Source organism: Meles meles, chromosome 12 (genome assembly GCF_922984935.1).
Source record: "Meles meles chromosome 12, mMelMel3.1 paternal haplotype, whole genome shotgun sequence".
Classification (NCBI taxonomy): Eukaryota; Metazoa; Chordata; class Mammalia; order Carnivora; family Mustelidae; genus Meles; species Meles meles.
In genome coordinates this window covers 74,765,070-74,787,066 of record NC_060077.1, presented here as the reverse complement: position 1 = coordinate 74,787,066, position 21,997 = coordinate 74,765,070, and the positions used below count along the sequence as shown (strand labels likewise).

The 21,997-nt window shown below is 39.5% G+C and overlaps 1 protein-coding gene across 1 annotated transcript in view; it reads right to left on the bottom strand.

Annotated features, from left to right (window-relative positions):
* The window catches only part of DCC (DCC netrin 1 receptor), a 1,182,017-nt gene that overhangs the window by 24,278 nt on the left and 1,135,742 nt on the right, over positions 1-21,997 (bottom strand). The window contains exons 26-27 of the mRNA XM_046024141.1: positions 17,930-18,085; positions 6,930-7,142 (exon numbers count right to left, since the gene is read on the bottom strand). Coding sequence (XP_045880097.1) covers positions 6,930-7,142; positions 17,930-18,085 — 369 coding nt within the window. The remainder of the gene's footprint in view (positions 1-6,929; positions 7,143-17,929; positions 18,086-21,997) is intronic.

Sequence of the window (21,997 nt, the reverse complement as noted above, 5' to 3'; positions counted from 1 at the left end):
CTTGATTTTTATCTTCACTTTATGCTTCCTTCTATTCTTCTTTATTTTTATTGCTGGACTCCAAAGCCTTGGCTACCTGTGGTGTGTGGTACTGGAAGCAACAACTGTCAGTTCCCTGTCTCCTTACTGTCCTGAAAAGGGACATTGTCAGGCTGGACAAGTGAGTTTAAGCAGATGGGAGCTAGCCCCGAGTCCCTGGCTAGTCACGACTTTTACTAGAACTTCTTTCCTCCATCTAGCCTACGTGAAGGAGTACAACATTTACTCAAATGCTAAGCTAAATAACTCAATCTAACTTCTATGCAACAATTCTTTCTAATGGATATTTAATGACTAGGAATATCCTAGAGGCCCTGAGATGGGGGTGGGAAAGTTGAACTAAGAATAGCTATTCACATCAAAAAGAAGTTAAATAAAATCCTTTGTTTCTCTTCAATATTCTATTTCTCTGAATTCTTATACTCAGCCATTAGTTCAATTATTGACCTTGGGGAAGCTGCTTAGTCTTTTAGGCTTTGGTTTTATCATTTATAAATGACACACCAGTCACATGACTTACTTCTAATGTTTCCTCTAGCAATCATTTCCCTCCCTTTGAGGCAATTAGAAGAGGTCTTTCCTCTTTAAATACTGGAACCCCATTCTAGAGGAAATAGTATTTTATTAAAATACCAAGTAGGCTCCAGAGTCATAAACATTGGTGATATATGAGGTAATTTTCCTTACTTTTCCAAGGGATAATTAAGGATGACTAGACCAAATGAAATTAGATTTCACCTGTCAAAAAAATTTGTTAAGAATGAGGACAGGAGAACTTCAAGGAACTACCTACAGAAACAAATAAATGAAAACAGAGATGATCTTACATATGAGATGAAATGTAACAGGAGATAGTGTCGTTTACCCCATCAGACTTGATTAATGGTATTGGTCCCAATAATGTCAAATCAACGTATCTCTCCTACTTGGCTGTGCCAATGATTTATTTGACCTGATTGACCTGAAAAGTGACCATCTTGTTTCACCTGTGGAAGGATGTTTGCTCTCCCATGACCTCTGTCTGTGACTGATTTCAGCAGAACGGAACACTCCTTCGGTCTCCTTGATGAACACCCTCTACGGTGGCCTACAAGTGGCTCAGGAAAAGCAGCAATTGTATTAAAGTGTTATAGTAATTTATTGGCAGTTTTGTGTGATAGCATATTTACTGAAATGAGTCCTGTCAAAAAGATCAGGTGTATAGCAGGAACACATGATTTCCCTACCAGCCATAAAATATAAATCAAATGCCTTTCCTGTCCACTGTCAGCCACTTCCACCCACTCCTTGTCCTCAGCCCTCAGACAAATGGAAGCACATGCCACATTTTGCAGAGGGAAAATCAAACTCAATTTCGTAGTACAATGAGATGAGTTTTGGTCTTGTCATGTCCACTGACATATTGATTCCTCGAAGACTGGAAAGATCGGAATGTTCTAGGCTTTTGCTTTTATACAAGAAAACATGTGGAAACGCAATGTGTAAATGGAGGGCAATAAAGCCCATGAGCCCCTTTACAAAGATGCAAGAACTCCAGGGGGCCGATGTTGTAAAACAGTCACTAGTTAGTATTAAAGTCACTATTTAAGAGGTCACATTTTCTTTCTCTTTAGAATTACAGCCTCAGAAGACAAATGGTCTCCTAATCCAGGTTCATTTAAAGTGCAGCTGATCATTTCACAGCTAAAAGGAATTTTCACTAGTAAAGGAAAAAAAACACCCTATCTTGGCCCTTTGTAGAATTTATGTCAGATCTATAATGCCAGAAGCGCAACACTCCATCAAACATTTTCTATTTAACCTGAAAGGGGACGAAGCCAAATCACTTAGATGTCCGCATCTGTGATTTGCAAAGTGCGGTGATTGTAGCCTCCCTGAAATGAGTCAAGTTATTCACTGGGAAGCGTTATGAAACGGAACCACTTTATCACGAGGGGATGATGAAATTGTAAGAAATACCATAAAGTACTCTAGTCCAGGAAACTAAATTTTGACTCGGCAGGTGGAAAGGGAAAAAAAAAAAAAGAAAAAGAAAAAACAATGAAGGAATGAATCTGTGTTTTCAGGTGGACAGAATTTCAGTCATTATAACAACCGGCTGACTTTCTAATTACACTTTTATAAAAATACCACGAAAGCCTCCTCAACTCCGTGGAGACAGTTCCTGCGCACTCTGTGCTGCCCTGTATGTCACACCCCGAGAACGCGTTACTGGAAGTCCAACTACGGCACAGATAAATGATGCCGCCCTTAAAAAAACCACACACAAGGGGTGCCTGGGTGGCTCAGCGGGTTAAGCCTCTGCCTTCAGCTCAGGTCATGATCTCAGGGTCCTGGGATCGAGCCCCTGCATGGGGTTCTCTGCTCAGCAGGGAGCCTACTTCCTCCTGTCTCTCTACCTGCTTCTCTGCCTACTTGTGATCTCTCTCTCTCTGTCAAATAAATAAATAAAATCTTTAAAATAGAATAAAATAAAACCAACAACCTTGAATTGGCTTTAAAGCCAAAGAAGTCGCACCTGGGTCCACTAAAAAAAGTCAGTCGATTGTTTAAAAAAAAAAAAAAAAACCACACACAGGAATATGAGTAGGGAATGAGCTTCTTCATTGATCCTAATTCAAGCGGTTTCAAAGCAGAAGGAGCTTCTCATTTGGGGTGATCTTTAAAAATTATAGCAATGCCGCACATTACCATATTCTAAAATAATTACTTGCAGTAAGTAAAGATAAATTCATTAGGAATTACTCAGTCCTTTATTGTGAAATCCGAAGTAAAATTATTTGAGGAATTTTTTTTTCAAGCCGACAAGAGAATGACTTTACTTCATCAATCAGTTTGACTAAAGTAATGATTTTCTTAGAATTAAAATTTGTTGAAAGCTCTAAGTATTTCATCTTTTAGGCTAAGAAGCATGTAGTTAATGTCACAGCTAATACATTTGTCAGTCTGCTAATTTTCTTTTTCTATTAGAATAAGTAAACATCAGCCCTTTCTTAAAAGCATACTATTTACCATGTGTCAGAAGCAATGCAGGGAGAACTTATTTGAAAATCATGAGGTAAGACATTATGAAATGAACAGGAATCACAGGGAGACAATGAAGGAGAAACATGAAAAGGAAAGGCATTTAATAATTCCAAAGTGATGGCAGGATATGCCTCAAGGTGAGTGGGGGAAGACGGCGTTTAAAGGAGAACCATGAACAATGTATAATCACTCCAAAACCCAGAGATATTGGAAAACATAAAAAAAAGAGATAGTTTTTAAGAAACAGTTTAAATAAAAACAAGAATGATAGTTAAAACGAGATAGATAGTTAATAAAAAGTAGGCTCATCAGTATACAGTGGAGATAAAAGAAAATGAGATCTTGCCCACATGGCATTAGAGCAGAGAATGGTTCTTCAAATATGCTTATTTTTTGAGAGAACAGGTGTAGACACAGCAGAAAGGACTCTATTTCCCATCTTTTAAAGACATAATAAGCTTATTTATGCTACATTGTGTCAGACTTTGTTTAAGGTCGCTTTCCTATTATTGTAACTGGAAGAAAACAATAAGTAGTAAATAACAATGCCAGGGCTTTGTTCTGTCTATTGTCAGATGTTCTTTCTAAAATGAGGGTTCTTTGTTACCACAGTTCTCTGGAGCATGGGTTGATTTCGAAGCGTGTGTTCCAAGGCAAATATTTCTGCCATCGTAAAATTTCTTTTAAAAGTGACCTCACAATTTTATTTTCATCTTTTTTTTTCCTCAATGTGATAGCATTGTTAATTTTTACTCCCAACTAAAGAGAGTAGCTCGCAGTATTAAAGTGCTTTGGCACCTAGTTTCTTGGTATTATGAAACTGGTGTTCTTCTACCTTGCCTCATTTAAAAGGCTTGTGAAGAAAAGGTATTCCTCAATTCAAAATTACTTCAGATGTTTCTCATTTTTCTTTTTATCAGTTTTGGAATGATTTGAGGTAATAAGTTTTTAAAGAAATTATCTTTGTTTTTGTCACTAAGTAAGTTAGACACAAACAACAGGTGCAAATGAGTTCATTGAACTTCAGAACCTGTGCTATGGCCCAAAAGAATAGGAACAGATACATCCCTCAGTAGCTGTGCAGACTTGACTATATTACTTAAATTAACGGAATCACCATTCTGGTAGCCACGAACTGGGGTTAAGAAAGTAGCAAAGTTGCTCTGAGGATCAAATGTAGTGTTAAAAGTCTTCAGAAGCATGCCAGGCCTATAACTCAAGTTCAACCAAAGGTTGAATACCAGTCACTTCCAAGGTCTGTTCTTTTGGTTGGTACTGCAGTGGGAAACAGTGCAACTAGAAATCACCAGGCAGTGAGATCGGGACACAGGGATTTTATTAAATGAATCTTCCTGCTTCCAGCTGTCCTTGCTTCGATTAGCAAAGACCTCATAGTTTCAGGGTGCTATAATGTAGCAGACTCTGCCCATAAGGTGAGTGGAGTGTATAGATGTGGGAGATGGGGAGAGGGGTTTGGGCAATATAGATCTCTTTTAAATCCTGGTGTGGGCTTCTTTTGGGTTAGAAGAGCTATTTCCTGTGAAACGAAGTCATGGCAGCCGTTGAGATTATGTGTCAGAGAGGACAGTCCCAAAGACTGGAATCCCACATCCCTGTGCTTCATCCCACCTCCCCGGGTTAGCTGGTAGCTGAGCATCCGTACCACACACCACAGGAAAGGCAGAATACCAGAGAGCATTAACACAAATCACTTAATATGGTACCAGGAACAAGGAATGTTCTTCATATTAGATAATACTCATAATTGCAATTGTGGCTTTTCTAGCTTTTGCAGTCATCATGAGTCTTATAAATGATTTCAGTGACTACAGCTGCTGTGGGTATGGATCTGAGTAACAGAAACTTACATATATTTGCTGAATGACAGATTGGCCAATCCAGCTGTCTATTTGCCTCTATTTACTTGGGACTACTGAACTTTGCTAGCTTGTGCTTATTGGGGCTGTTAAGAATCTAATCCTTCAGGGGTGCCTGGGTGGCTCAGCAGGTTAAAGCCTCTGCTTTCAGCTCAGGTCATGATCCCAGGATCCTGGGATTGAGTCCTGCCTTGGGCTCTCTGCTCAGCGGGGAGCTTGCTCCCCCCTCTCTCTGCCTGCCTCTCTCCCTACTTGTGATCTCTGTCAAACAAATAAATAAAATCTTAAAAAAAAAGAATCTAATCCTTCAAATAATTTTAAGCACTAGGTAGTTCTTTATGTATCTCCTTGTCTATTGATTGGCCTAACTTTTATCCTATCTGTTGCTTTTCCTCTTTCTTCTCCTTCTCTTCCTTCTCCTTCCTCTTCTTTTCCCCCTCTCTGCTCTCCCTCTCCCCCCTAATCCCTAACAGAAACAAAGAGGAACTCTGGATTAGTGCCACTGGATACCAATTGAGGCAATCAAATGAACAGTGCATTGGGAAGAGGGGACTCTTTCTCATCTCTGCCAACTGATCTTCTTAGAAAGACATTCTTTAAGGTAGTGTTCCTAATTCCAATGTCGTGGGGAGGGGGTTTCCTCACCAATACCAACCAATTCTCAGACACCAGCAGGGTGTCTCAGAATTCAACTCAATTCTGACATGATCGACCTGGAAATAGTATCAGATTCCACAGGTTAAGGATTCGGCCATACAAAACTGTCTCCCACCCCTGACTTCAGATGCTACTCATGTACTCCAGTCTGCTACCTCAGCTTTTGACCTACTAGCTACAGACTTGTGGTTCCAAGGACCACCCCTGGCCCCCCATCTTGGGTTCGATGCATTTGCTAGAGCAGCTCACAGAACTCAGGAAAACATGTTTACTGGTTTATTAAAGGCTATGATAAAGGATGCGAATCAACAGCCAGATGAAGAGACACATAGAGCGAGATCCGGAGAAAGAGCATGGAGTTTCCATCCCCTCTCTAGTCCCATCATTCTCCCCAAATCTCCACATGTAAACTGACCTGGAGGCTTTCCAAACCCTGTCCTCTGAGATTTTTATAGAACTTCATCGTATAGTCATGCTTGACTAAGTCTTTGGTCCTTGGCAGATTCCACCCCCCCTTCTCCCCTCCCTGGAGGTTGGGAGAGAGACTGAAAACTCCAACTCTCTAGTCATGGTTGGTTTTCCTAGCAACCAGCCCCCATCCTTGAGGGGGTTGACCAAAGGTCATGTTCATAAGCAAGCAAGCAAACAAACAAAACCCACCAAAAGTCACATTCATTAACATAAATAAGGATTCCTTTACCCACTTATCACCAAGCAAATTCTAAGGGTTTGCTAGCTATGAGCTCCAGAGTACCCAGAAACTGTGGAGGAAAACCTAATATAAACGAGAACTCTATTTTGATCATCTGAATGATGGAATATGTATTTCTCATAAGTCAGGCTATCACAGTTACCATAGAGATGTTACTTCCTACCCAAGTTTTTGTTTTGTCATTTCTAAAATTAAGAAGTTGCGTTCTTCTCCTTTCTGGCCCTAGAACTTGGAAATAAGAACCTCTGGAAGCCAACAATTGAAAGGCTACAAAGAAGAATTATGGGTTTACATGCATAGCTCTGAAAAGTGTTTTTCTCAGGCATTTGTACCTCTATGTCTAGTCTTGGTGCCCAGTTAAATTCTAGGATCCATGTGGCCGACTAAAGAACCAGGAATGTTTCCAGCAGTGTTCAGGATCAATGAATGACTTTCCAAAGGAATGAAAGGCACCTATAACCAGCCAGTTGCTTGCCAAAGCAGATACTTACAAGCTGCCCTACGAACCTCAGTGGTGAACAGATTTATGGCATCCCGCCTTCTCCAGAACCCTCATGCACTTAAGGAGAGGCACAGAGGATAACAACTATTTCAAACGTGAACAAACAGGCATTTACCTGGCTGAGACAAGAGGGGCGTGTAAGGGACTTTCGGTTCTATTGCACTCATTGGCGGAGGTAGCAAAGGATTAGCAAAGCTGCGGAGTGGGTGGGTTGGTCGAACACAGGCCGTGGGGATGGTTCTGCTTGGTGCCTCCTCAGTGCTGGGATGCTCAGGCTGTGCTGAGGGCAACATGGGTGGCTGTTGGCTGGCTGGTCCTTCAGTCACCGCTGCAATGGAGACAAGAAAAGCCATTCATTACTCCAGAACAAAGCTTGCTTTCCTTAAGCCAGCTGCAGGGTCTCTGATCCATTTAGAGAAATATGTCGGGATCTGGCCAATCTCTTCTTCAAGTTATGAACATTCTCCTTCCTCTTCCTTCATACATTTCTGGGGTATAATAGCACTTTAAACAGTGGAACTAGATCCAGCAAGACAGGGATCTCCCTCGCAGGAAGAATAGTAAAATATATAGACAGCATTGACTCTATTGCCTGAACTGGCAGGGCCCTGTAATCATAAGTGATGAAGCAAGAAAAAAAGAGTTATTTCTCCTTTCATAAGTAGCAATGCCAGCGAAATTCAATATCCCAAACCCAGCTACAGCTGCATTATTATCTACCAGCCAATATGCCAATTTTTTCTACGATTTAAACATGCCATGTCAACTGTCAAACAAATCAGAGCTACCAGGTGTTCAAGGCATTGCTAATAAAATGATACAAATAATAGCCACAATCATTGTCTTCCATAGCAAAAAAGAAGCACATCCAGCTCAAAAGTTATATGAGAGATGACTTTGCTGGAACAAGCTGCCTGAATGCAGAATTGTAATATTTCCTCTTTGGTCGCAAACCTTGTAATTTTCACTCAGATTACTGTAGTTGAAGAGGTTTCCCACTAGCGTTTGTGATCGCCTTTGGGGCATTTGGACAGCTCCGTGCACAGAAACACACCTTTTCTCCAGAGAGCACAGTTCAGCGGGACTAAAATATTGGCAAGGCAGTTTCTTATGATAAGAACACTGTGACTTGACTTTATCCTCTGTATTCAAAAATCAACAGGTCCAGGTGAAACTTTAAATGCAAAGAGCTGCTTTGGAGGTCTAAGTGTTGATGAAATAAGATATTTCTGATGATTTATTTTTAAAGAAAGTTCCACTGAGTAAGTGGGGGAAAATGCAGTGACAGAAGATAGTATATCTCACTTTTGGAAGAGAATTTTTAACCAGGAAATATTTTGACATAATTAGTTTGTGAGATAATTTTGAGACAACTCCCTGGGAGGCTCCATAAGGTCAGCAAAGGGCAGCGGAGCCAGAAAGAAAATGATAATGCTGAAGAGAGTAGAGATTAAAGTCACCAAAGATCAAGACGTTATATTAAAGATATGCAGGAATGAAATGTGCCTTCAGAGGGTGTTTGATATTAAGTCTCATTTTTCTGTATTCAGAAAGGGTTAGAGATCCTCTGGGTCATTGAGAAGCCTCCGGACTTACCCTAATCAAAGACAGAGGCAGGGGATACATAGGGTTGGCTGAGGATAGGATATGGCCACCTAGCAACCACAGCTAGTAAACAGGCAAAGACTTGATAAAAGATTTCTTCAAAGAAAATGTAATCAAGACAGCAAACTGGATAGAACTCTGGCAAGAGGAGTTTCCTGTCTCTAAGCTAGGAAGTCCTATCATGGAGGGGAGGGCCACATGCATGCAAAATATCAAGGTTAAATGGTGGGACTATTGGGGCACCTGGATGGCTCAGTTGGGTAAGTGTCTGCCTTCAGCTCAGGTCATGAGCCCAGGGTCCTGGGACGGAGCCCCACATTGGGCTCCCTGCTCAGTGGAGAGCCTGCTTCTCCCTCTTCCTCTATTTGCTACTCTAACTACTTGTGCTCACTCTCTGTCAGGTAACTAAGTAAATAAATAAAATATTTAAAAGAATAAAAATAAAAACTCTTTAAAAAAATGGTGGGGCTGCGAGGACTCTTGATCTCAGGGTTGTGAGTTTAAGGTCCACACTGGGCATTGAGATTACTCAAAAATAAAATCTTAAAAAAAAAAAAAAAGGAGAAACAGGTGTTCTTGTATTCAAATTATGCAGTCTTGATTGACTACAAGAACACCTGTTTCTCCCTCCTTAACATTCTTAGGGGCACCTGGCTGGCTTAGTTGGAAGAGGATGCGACTCTTGACCTCAGGGTCATTGAGTCTGAGCCCCACATTGGGTGTAGAGATTAAAAACAAACAAACACACACATAAATAAAAACTTTAAAGACTGCATAAATTAGATGATTGATAATATAGTGTCACAGGCAAAGAAAATTATACCAGTTTTACTCTGGATTCATATTTAATCTAAGGGAGAAAATGACCAATGGTCAATACCCAAATAACAGTATCTCTTAGCTCTAGCTCAGAGAGAAGAGGTTGTAGGAATGTATATCTGGGTCCCTCTTCATTACCAGTGGGTTGGTTTTTATTACAGGTCCATACTACCATAATAAGAATATCTTTCCAGGGGAAGAAATTTCACAATTTTCCATAGAAATCTGCCCTAAGTAACTCTATTGAAGATGGATTGTAATATATCCATATCATATTTTAGAAACTGGTTTAGCCATTAAAGGAATAATGATGTATTTTGTGTTCTTCTTTATTCCTTCCTTCATATTTTCCTATTCTATTTCTCCTACATTTTTGAAATGAAAAAGATTTATGTTAAAATATTATTGACATTAGACAACAAAATTGACATGCACTTTTTAGTTTTCTAAAATGTAGTTTCTCACAAAAAATATAAATAAAATTTAGTTTCTCAAAAACCTCAGGCTTCAGAGAAATTTTGATGACATAATGGAATGTTTGGGGGTCACTCCCATTCCTATTCTCTTTAATGGCATTGCTCACTGGCATCTCTAAAAACACAAATTCCCCACATGCCCAGCCCTCCATCCCCAGGTCTTCAGGTGGTCACCATGATTCCCACTGGGAACACAGTTGAGGGAATAATGGTAGCTGCACACAGATGGACCAGCTCATGGGCAAAATCAATCTTTAGTACCACACATAGTGGAAAGGAAAGTGCCTAATTGAATGTGCTAAGTGGGAATGGGAGACTGAATGCATCACTAATCTATAAGGGACTAGTTCTATTTTGTTGAAAATGACATGTTTGCTTAATATCTAATACAGTGGGCAAGGCACAGATTTTCTGTAGTGAACTCATAATTCTTACATTTTATGTGGAGCAAAAGAAATGCTTTTCTGAACTGGCTGACATTTGAGGGAGTCAAACCTCTTAAATGCAATAGCCATGGCTCCCCTGGAGCAAAGCCCTTGTGTCAGATGAGTCTTTTGGCCAGTTCAGTTGCCAGCATCAGCACACCTATATGAAGCGAACTGGCTCAGGGACATGGTATTTCAGAGCTTGGAAAGCAAAGGAAACCTCCCTTTGCCCATGAAGCACAGCCCTCCTGCAATTCAGAAAATAAAGGGAGAATAAAGGAAGTGCTGGCAAGGCACTCATTTTCAAATGATGAAATGGTGGGACTCCATTGTACAAATAGCGTACAATTACACAGCAGAGTCGAATCTCAAGGTACTTTATAATAATTAATGCCAACACATAAATAATTGCTACAGAATGACTGGCAAAATTATTGCAAAAATGGAAATGGGCTTTTTTCTTCTATTTCAAGTTGTAGTATTTGAAAGAAATAGAGCATGCAAGTCAGTCTACACAAGGACTTTGAGACATGAACACTTAAGGAACCCAATTCACTCGTTAATCTCAGAACAAAAACTGTGCAATATTCCTGAGTAACCCCAGTTCCTGACAGTGTGAATTTTTGCATAGACCCTATAGAGAAATTTATAAACTCCACTATGCCCATGATTTTATCTAGGTCAAGTCCCATTATTATTTGGTTTCCAATCTGGGGGAGAGTTGGGACAGAAAAATAACGTGGGTGAGGTTGACCAGGCTTCTCACTAAGGCAACACCCACACTGAAAGGAATGGTAAAAAATCATCTAACCTCTGGTATCCACCTGTTTCAAGGATGAGAAAATGGGGGCACCAAGTTTATAGTGACTTGTAGAAATGGGGCCTCAAGACTATCTATTGGTTGAACTTTTCAAAATATGGCACTGTTTCTTGTTCCCCAGGAACAAGACTTATTGAACTTACTGAAACTAAGACCAGAACTATAGTTTGTTAGTAGAAAGAGGAGGTATCTGTCCACCAGAATTATATAAGTCTTTATTAGTGGATAATCAAATGTGTGTAATGCAAATATATGATCTCCTACAACTTTCTTTTTCTTTTGGTAGGAGAGAAGTTCAACTTTATTTGTGACTTTCAGAAAGGAGCAACTCTCTCGAAGCAGAGTTTTAGTGATTCATTCATTTAGTGATTCTTGGGCAACTCAAAGGTCTTTCAGATAACTTTGGAGGAAGGAGAGCCTCCACACTTGGCACAATTTTTTCTTTTCCTGTGTGTGACTTTTGTTGTTTCTCAAGGTGACTAATAAGACATCTCCAGCCAGAGTCATGAAATGTTTTCTGCTTAAGAAGGAACAGGGATGTTTAGTGGTCTCTAAGGCATTTAGAAACCGATACTGAATGGCTGGAAGTTAACAGGTTCTGACAGTGATTTAGAGAATATTTGGTTTCCTAGAAAAGAGGGTTCTTATTTCTTTTCCCTTCCTAAGCCATCACGTGGAAGCACATATTCCTCCCTATTTCTTTCACACTGTACATTCCTTTTGCTCAAAAATTACCTGGTGCATGAATGAATATATATTTTTAAAAATCTGTGAAGTTTTGGCCAGGATCTAAAATTATGTCTTATGATTTTAGATCAAGTTCAAAAATTAAGCTAAGCACTCTTTTTTTTAAAGATTTTATTTATTTATTTGACACACAGAGAGAGACAGAGACAGAGCACGCAAGCAGGGGGAGCAACAGGCAGAGGGAGAGGGAGAAGCAGACTCCCTGCTGAGCATGGAGCCCAGAATCCTGGGATCATCATCTGAGTGGAAGGCAGCTGCTTAACTGATTGAGCCATCCAGGCACCCAAGCTAAGCCCTCTTTAGGGATCCTTTATTTATATAACTTTATATAATAATTGCATTATATATTTTATGTTTACATTATATATTATAGTTCTATAACTACCCTTATTTAATAATCTTTACTTTTAAATAAATTAACAAAAGTTTAAAAATTACTAAAGAGACCAAATTTTTCTTTTATTCATTTATTTCTTTACTTATTCATTCATTCGTTTATTTATTTCTACCAGAGCTGTTTTAGGTTCACTGCAAAACTGAGTGAAAGGTACAGAGATTTCCAGTATACACTCTGTCCCCACATATACACAACCTGCTCTATCAAAGTCCTGCACAAGAGTGGTACATGAGACTCTAACCACAGACATAAACAAATCTGCAGTATTTAACCACAAATAAAAACACTTTTTAACTTAGTTCATTTATTGTTCTTTGGCTTTTGTATGCATCAGTCCACCTTCTGCCTCTGTTGTCACACGGCCATCTTCTCCCTGTGTGTCTGTCTCTTCTCTTCTAAGGACACAAGGCATATAGGATTAGGACCCACACTAACTCAGCATGAGCTCACCTTAACTTGGTGACCTATGAAAAGATCCTCTTTCTAAGTAAGGTTGCATTCACAGGTACTGGAGGTTAAAACTTCAATATATCTTTTTGGGAGACACAGTTCTCTTCATAAAAGTTTGTTCCCTGGGTGTCTGGGTGGCTCAGTTGGTTTAACATCTGTGTTCAGCTCAGGTCATGATCCCAGGCCCCTGGGATCGAGCCCTGCATTGGGTTCCCAATGCAGAAGTGGGGAGCTTGCTTCTTTCTCTGCCTCTGTCTCTCTCTCTCACTCACTCACTCTCTCTTTCTCATGAATTAAAGAAACAAACAAAAAAACCCAAAACTTTGCTCTCTGGCCCCCAAATATGTCCTTGGAGGTCTGGGTCTCTAAGACCTCTTCAGGGAGAGGGAGGATGGCCACGTGAAGGAGGCAGATACTGGAGTTACGCTGCGACAGCCAAGGGATGTCTGGGACTACCAAAAGCTGGAAGAGGCAAAAATGGATCCACCACTGGAGACTCTGGGGGGAACATAACCCTGACCACATCTTGATTTTGGAGTTCTAGCCTCCAGAACTATGAGAGAATAAATTTCTGTCATTTAAACCACCTAGTTTATGGTACCTTGTGATGGCAGCCTAAGACACAACTACATCCATGGTAGAAGAATGTGTATAGACTCTGAGATGAGAAACAGTGACCCAGACCATCCTGATGGTGAATGGTAATCTGTGACAAACTGTATTATTTGCTCACAACTCACCCTTCCCTCCCTTCCCCTGCAAATTCTCTAGTTCATTTTGGATGGAGTATATGCTTCCCTTGGTACTGAGCTTCTCTATATAACTGATTTTGGCCAATGGGGAAAGGAAAAAAATAAATGCTAACTCATTTGTTATATTCTTTTTCATTGAAATTTAACTTCTGGAATGATTATGCCTAGGATTCAATGAGACGGTTTTCCATGTTGCACCAAATCAAGAGAAAAAGAAAAGAGTAAATGGGATGCTGAGTTCTCAGAAGGAAACTGTGCCTTTAAAAGAGAAAAAGAGATGACAGGAATACACCAAGAATAAAATAAAATGGTTAATTTCCTTAAAAAAAACAGTGAACTTTGGCTTGACTTGGTCTTGTGTAGTGAAGAGATAAAGGTCATTCCACACATTCTTCTCACACTTCTAACGTCAGAGGATATAGATGAAATCAAAAGAAAATAGTAGACGGTGATTCGATGAGGGATAAACTAAACAAAAACTACAATCATTTATTTTCTGCTAGTTTTGTTTCAGAAGTTAAAGAAGGGACTCGTGGTTCTGAATTCTTTGACAGGAATCACCTTCCTAGCTGTCCTGGGATTTGGAAATTTTTCTTTTTGGACTTCCCATATCTTTCTCATTTAATTCTCTTCAATATGGTTTGGGAAACTATTTTTCCTGAGTTTCTGCACACAACTCTATCCTGTAGACATGATGTGCAGTGAGAAAAGGGAAAATAAATCTAATTCTCTTCTGGCAGATTTTTGATGCCTTTTAATTCTAACCTTGCTACATCTAGACGATTTATGATTTCTTAGAGCTGTTCCTGTTAGGTTAGAAAAAATATAGCTTACCTCACAAATATATTTTATTGTTGTTACCATCTTATCTATTACAAAACATCCTATCTCACATGAGCTGCTGAGTCACCTGTTCTTAACTAAGAGAAGAAAGCCATAAAATTGATTTTAAAATGCTGTGCTTGAAGGAAAAAAAAGTCAAATGGCATAAGAGAAACCACCAGGGTGTATATAATAGATTGGGAGTCTCTCTCCATACCTACTTTCCTTAAAACAAATGAAATAGTACTTTCAGGATATAAAATTGTTACACAAAAATCAGTTACATTTATATATGCTACCACTGAACTATCAGAAAGAGAAATTAAGAAAACAATCTCATTTACAATTGTGTCAAAAAGAATAAAATGCAGCCATCAAAAGAAATGAAATCATGCCATTTACGACGACATGGATGGAACTAGAGCATATCATGCTTAGTGAAATAAGTCAATCGGAGAAAGACAACTATCATATGATCTCCCTGATATGAGGACATGGAGAAGCAACATGGGGGGGTAGGGGGATAGGAGAAGAATAAATGAAACAAGATGGGATTGGGAGGGAGACAAACCATAAATGACTCTTAATCTCACAAAACAAACTGGGGGTTGCTGGGGGGAGGTGGGATTGGGAGAGGGGGAGGGGGCTATGGACATTGGGGAGGGTAAGTGCTATCGTGAGTGCTGTGAAGTGTGTAAACCTGGCGATTCACAGACCTGTACCCCTGGGGATAAAAATACATTATATGTTTATTAAAAAAAAAAATTTTGGAAGGGGAGGCGAACCATTAGAGACTATGGACTCTGAAAAACAACCTGAGGGTTTTGAAGGGTCAGGGGTGGGAGGTTGGGGGAACAGGTGGTGGGTAATGGGGAGGGCACGTTTTGCATGGAGCACTGGGTGTTGTACAAAAAGAATGAATACTGTTACGCTGAAAAAATAAATAAAATGGAAAAAAAATAAAAAAAAGAATAAAACATTTAGGAGTAAATTTAATCAAGGAGGTAAAAGATCTTTACACTGAAAACTGTAAGACTTTGATGAAAGAAACTGAAGAAGACATAAATAAAAGGAAAGATATTCCATGCTCATGGTTTGAAAGAATTAATATTGTTAAAATTTCTATACTACCCAAAGTGGTCTACATAGTCAATGCAATCCCTATCAAAAATCCAATGTCATTTTTCACAGAAATAGAACAAACAATCTCAAAATTTGTATGGAACCAGGAAAGACCCCAAATAGCCAAACCAGTACTGAGAAAGAAGATCAAGCTGGAGGCATCACATTTCCTGATTTGAAACTATATTAAAAAGCAATAATCATCAAACAGTATGGGAGAGCCTGGAGATACACCTATGTATACAGGGTCAATGAATTTACGCCCAAAAGCCAAGAAAATACAGGGGCAGGGGAAATAGTCTCTTTAATAAATGGCATTGAAAAGACTGAATTGCCTCTTATAAAAAAATGAAACTGGATTTCTTATGTTGTACACAAAATGAATTCACATGGATTGAAGACTTGAATGTACGACCTGACCTGAAACTGCAAAACGCCTAGAAGAAAACATAGGGCATAATCTCCTGGACATTGGTTTTAGCAATGACTTTTTGGATTTGACAACAAAAAGCTAAAGCAACAAAAGCAAATATAAACTAATGGGATTACATCAAATTAAAAAGCTTCTGTACAGCTAAAAAAACTATCAACAAAATGAAAAGCAGTTTACAGAATGGAAGGAAATATTTGCCAACTGCATATCTGATAAAGGGTTAATATGTAACACATTCTAAAATATGTAACACATTCACACAATACAATAGCAAAAAATTAGATTAAAATGTGCAGAAGAACTGAGTATACATTTTCCAAAGAAGACATATAAATGGTCAGCAAATATGTGGAAAAGGTATTTGACCTTACTAATTATCAGGGAGATGCAAATCAAAATCACAATGGGATATCACGTCATATTTGTTAGAATGGCTATCATCAAAAAGACAAAAGAGAAACGTTGGCAAGGACGTGGACAAAAGAGTGCACTGTTGCGGAAAATGTAAAATGACGCAGCTACTATGGAAAAGAGTATGAAGTTTCCTTAAAAAATAAAAAATAGAACTATTATATAATCCAGCAATCTCACTTCTGGGTATATATCCAAAAGAAATGAAAACGAGATCTTAAAGATATATACACACTCCCATGCTTACTGTAGCATTATTCAGAATAGCCAAGATATGGAAACAACCTAAGCATCCATCAATGGATGTATGGACAAAGAAGATATGGTATATATGCAAAATGGAGTATTATTCAGCTATGAGAAAGAAGGACACCTTGCAACAAATGGATGGACCTTGAGGGCATTATGCTAAGTGAAATAAGTCAGGAAAAGAAAGACAGATACTATATGATATCCCTTATATGTAAAAACTAAAAAAGACAAACTCATAAAAATAGTGACTAGAATTGTGGTTACCAGGATCTAGGGGATAGAGAAAAAAGAATAATCTTGGTCAAAGAGTACAAACTTCAAGTTATAAGTGATTAAGTTCTGGACATCTAATGTGCAGCATAGTGATTATAGCTAATAATACTGTATCATATGCTTTAATATCTCCAGAGAAGGTTTCTCTAATATCTTCCATGCCTTTTTCGAGCCCGGCTAGAATGTTCAGAATCGTCATTCTGAACTCTTGATCTGACATATTACCCATGTCTGTGTTGATTAGGTCCCTAGCCTTCGGTACTGTCTCTTGTTCTTTTGTTTGTGGTGATTTTTTCCGCCTTGTCATTTTGTCCAGATAAGAGGATATGAAGGAGCAAATAAACTACTAAAAGGGTGGCAAAGACCCCGGAAAAATGCGCTGTAACCAAATCAGAAGAAACCCCAAATTGTGGGGGGGGAGAAAGGGGATAAAAACAGCTTCTTTCAGAAAGTGGTTGATTTTCTGTTTCTAGAGTTGCTGTTCTTCTTCTCTTCGCTCTCCCGTTGGATTTGTAGGTGTTTGCAATGTTTAGATAAGCTATCGAGCTGATCTCCTGCTACCTGATGTAGTCTCAGGTTGCTACTTCTCCGCCATCTTGACTCCTCCCTCTGTATCATATGCTTGAAAGTTGCTAAGAAAGTAGATTTAAAACCTCACCACAAAAAAGAAATGGGAATTATATAACATGAGGGGGGTATTAACCAATTTTATGGTGGTAACCATTCTATAATATGTAAGTGTATCAAATCAACACATTCTAAACCTTAAATTTACACAATGTTATATGTCAACTATTATCTCATTAAAATCAGAAAAATAATAATACAAAAACAAATGAAATACTCCCTTGGAAATCTTTTTCTTTCTCCAACAATTATTAATTAAAAAATCAAAAGATCTTGCTTCACGGATTTAAGTAAAGAAGGCTAAAGTATTCATTTAAGCATTGGTCCATGAGGAATCAATGAGATACCTTTAAATATAACCAACAGACATTTACACAAGAATATGTTGGAGAACAGTCACTTGATAAGTCATTTCCTAGTTGACAGAACATATTAATTTCAAGCACCCATCACGTCATTGCTTTACTAAACCAGTTAACCTTTGTTTCCCCACATCTTCCCATATTGTCCTTGGAAAGTGCTGTGGAAAGGCTCCCAGAGAATCAGTCCTCTGATTTTGACCCAGGGCAGAGGTAAACCAATTTTTCCAAGGGATGAGAATGTCAAAATGCTACACATTGAACAAGACATCCTTGGTTATTATTCATTTCTTAGTAAAAAGAAAGGAAAATGTATTATACTGACTTTTTCCTGTTCCAAAACCTCGGTCCACAGACAGCGTGGGGAATGGCACAGGCCGGAGGGTAAACTGCGGGTGCGGGTATCCACACGTGGGAGATGGAAGGATTCCTGGGTACTGGGCACTTTCCAGGGTAGGCACAGGGATGGCACTCACGACAGCTGCAAAAAAAAACGGTGGTGTTATTATTATTTTTTTCTTTTTTTTTAATTAAAGATTTTATTTATTTGACAGACAGAGATCACAAGTAGGCAGAGAGGCAGGCAGAGAGAGGAGGAAGCAGGCTCCCTGCTGAGCAGAGAGCCTGATGTGGGGCTCGACCCCAGGACCCTGAGATCATGACCTGAGCTGAAGGCAGAGGCTTAACCTACTGAGCCACCCAGGTGCCCCTATTATTATTTTTCTTAGGTAGCCGCCTAAGAAAAAAGGAAAGGGATAAATTTTCACATCTTCAAACCTACAAATACTTATCATAGTATCATGTAGGTTCCCTTACTTGCCTTTCTTTCCACAGTCTCTTTATTACTCTAAAAAAGACAGCTGCCTTGGAGGGAGGAGTCAAGATGGCGGAGAAGTAGCAGCCTGAGACTACATCAGGTAGCAGGAGATCAGCTCGATAGCTTATCTAAACATTGCAAACACCTACAAATCCAACGGGAGATTGAAGAGAAGAAGAACAGCAACTCTAGAAACAGAAAATCAACCACTTTCTGAAAGGTAGGACTGGCAGAGAAGTGAATCTAAAACGACGGGAAGATAGACCGCGGGGGAGGGGCCGGCTCCCGGCAAGCGGCGGAGCAATGGAGCACAAAATCAGGACTTTTAAAAGTCTGTTCCACTGAGGGACATTGCTCCAGAGGCGAAACCAGGGTGAAGCCCACGCGGGGTCAGCGTGGCCCCAGGCCCCGCAGGGTCACAGAAGGATCGGGGGTGTCGGAGTGTCGGAGAGCTCGCAGGTATTAGAACGGAGAAGCCGGCTGCAGAGACAGAGCCGAGGACTGAACTCTCAGCTCGGGGTTACCTTGAACTGGTCGCGGGCTGGGTGAGCTCGGAGCGCGGCTAGAGGCTGGGGATACGGGAGTGATTGGGTGCTGTCCTCTGGGGGCGCACTGAGGAGTGGGGCCCCAGGCTCTCGGCTCCTCCGGGCCGGAGACTGGGAGGCCGCCATTTTCATTCCCATCCTCCCGAACTCTACGGAAAGCGTTCAGGGAACAGAAGCTCCCAAAAGCGAACCCGAGCCGATTACTTAGTCCGGCCGCTGGTAAGGGCGGTGCAATCCCGCCTCGGGCAAAGACACTTGAGAGTCACTACAACAGGCCCCTCCCCCAGAAGATCAACAAAATATCCAGCCAGGACGAAGTTCATCTATCAAGGAGAAAGTAGGTTCATTTCCTAAGACAGCAGCGCAATTCCAGAGGAGGAGAAAGCAAAGCACGGAACTCATGGCTTTCTCCCCATGATTCTTTAGTCTTGCAGCTACTTCAATTTTTTTTTTTCTCTTTTTTCAATTTTTTCTTTTTTTTTTTTTTCTTCTTCTGCTAAATTTTTTAAAACTTTTACCCTTTTCTTTTTTAACGCTTTTTGACTAGTTCATCTAAATATATATATATTTTTTCTTTCTTTTTTATATTTTTTTATTTGTTTTATTTTTTTAATTTTTTCTTTTTTTTCCTTTTTTTTTCTTTTTTTTTTTCAGAACCTGTTTTTATCCCCTTTCTCCCCCCCACAATTAGGGGAGATTTGGTTACAGTGCATTTTTCTGGGGTCTTTGCCACCCTTTTAGTAGTTTATTTGATCCTTCATATCCTCTTATCTGGACAAAATGACAAGGCGGAAAAAATCACCACAAACAAAAGAACAAGAGACAGTACCGAAGGCTAGGGACCTAATCAACACAGACATTGGTAATATGTCAGATCAAGAGTTCAGAATGACGATTCTGAACATCCTAGCCGGGCTCGAAAAAGGCATGGAAGATATTAGAGAAACCCTCTCTGGAGATATTAAAGCCCTTTCTGGAGAAATTAAAGAACTAAAATCTAACCAAGTTGAAATCAAAAAAGCTATTAATGAGGTGCAATCAAAAATGGAGGCTCTCACTGCTAGGATCAATGAGGCAGAAGAAAGAATTAGTGATATAGAAGACCAAATGACAGAGAATAAGGAAGCCGAGCAAAAGAGGGACAAACAGCTACTGGACCATGAGGGGAGAATTCGAGAGATAAGTGACACCATAAGACGAAACAACATTAGAATAATTGGGATTCCAGAAGAAGAAGAAACAGAGAGGGGAGCAGAAGGTCTATTGGAGAGAATCATTGGAGAGAATTTCCCTAATATGGCAAAGGGAACAAGCATCAAAATCCAGGAGATGCAGAGAACCCCCCTCAAAGTCAACAAGAATAGGTCCACACCCCGTCACCTAATAGTAAAATTGACAAGTCTTAGTGACAAAGAGAAAATCCTGAAAGCAGCCCGAGAAAAGAAGTCTGTAACATACAATGGTAAAAATATTAGATTGGCGGCAGACTTATCCACAGAGACCTGGCAGGCCAGAAAGAGTTGGCATGATATATTCAGAGCACTAAACGAGAAAAACATGCAGCCAAGAATACTCTATCCAGCTAGGCTATCATTCAAAATAGAAGGAGAGATAAAAAGCTTCCAGGACAAACAAAATCTGAAAGAATTTGCAAACACCAAACCAGCTCTACAGGAAATATTGAAAGGGGTCCTCTAAGCAAAGAGAGAGTCTAAAAGTAGTAGATCAGAAAGGTAAAGAGACAATATACAGTAACAGTCACCTTACAGGCTAATAATGGCACTAAATTCATATCTCTCAATAGTTACCCTGAATGTTAATGGGCTAAATGCCCCAATCAAAAGACATAGGGTATCAGAATGGATAAAAAAACAAAACCCATCTATATGTTGCCTACAAGAAACTCATTTTAGACACGAAGACACCTCCAGATTTAAAGTGAGGGGGTGGAAAACAATTTACCATGCTAATGGGCATCAGAAGAAAGCTGGGGTGGCAATCCTTATGTCAGATCAATTAGATTTCAAGCCAAAGACTATAATAAGAGATGAGGAAGGACACTATATCCTACTCAAAGGGTCTGTCCAACAAGAAGATCTAACAATTTTAAATATCTATGCCCCTAACGTGGGAGCAGCCAACTATATCAACCAATTAATAACAAAATCAAAGAAACACATCAATAATAATACAATAATAGTAGGGGACTTGAACACTCCCCTCACTGAAATGGACAGATCATCCAAGCAAAAGATCAACAAGGAAATAAAGGCCTTAAATGACACACTGGACCAGATGGACATCACAGATATATTCAGAACATTTCATCCCAAAGCAACAGAATACACATTCTTCTCTAGTGCACATGGAACCTTCTCCAGAATAGATCACATCCTGGGTCACAAATCAGGTCTCAACCGGTATCAAAAGATTAGGATTATTCCCTGCATATTTTCAGACCACAATGCTCTGAAGCTAGAACTCAATCACAAGAGGAAAGCTGGAAAGAACCCAAATACATGGAAACTAAACAGCATCCTTCTAAAGAATGAATGGGTTAACCAGGAAATTAAAGAAGAATTGAAAAAATTCATGGAAACAAATGATAATGAAAACACAACAGTTCAAAATCTGTGGGACACAGCAAAGGCAGTCCTGAGAGGAAAATATATAGCAGTACAAGCCTTTCTCAAGAAACAAGAAAGGTCTCAAGTACACAACCTAATCCTACACGTAAAGGAGCTGGAGAAAGAACAAGAAAGAAACCCTAAACCCAGCAGGAGAAGAGAAATCATAAAGATCAGAGCAGAAATCAATGAAATAGAAACCAAAAAAACAATAGAAAAAATCAATGAAACTAGGAGCTGGTTCTTTGAAAGAATCAATAAGATTGATAAACCCCTGGCCAGACTCATCAAAAAGAAAAGAGAAAGGACCCAAATCAATAAAATCATGAATGAAAGAGGAGAGATCACAACTAACACCAAAGAAATACAGACAATTATAAGAACATACTATGAGCAACTCTACG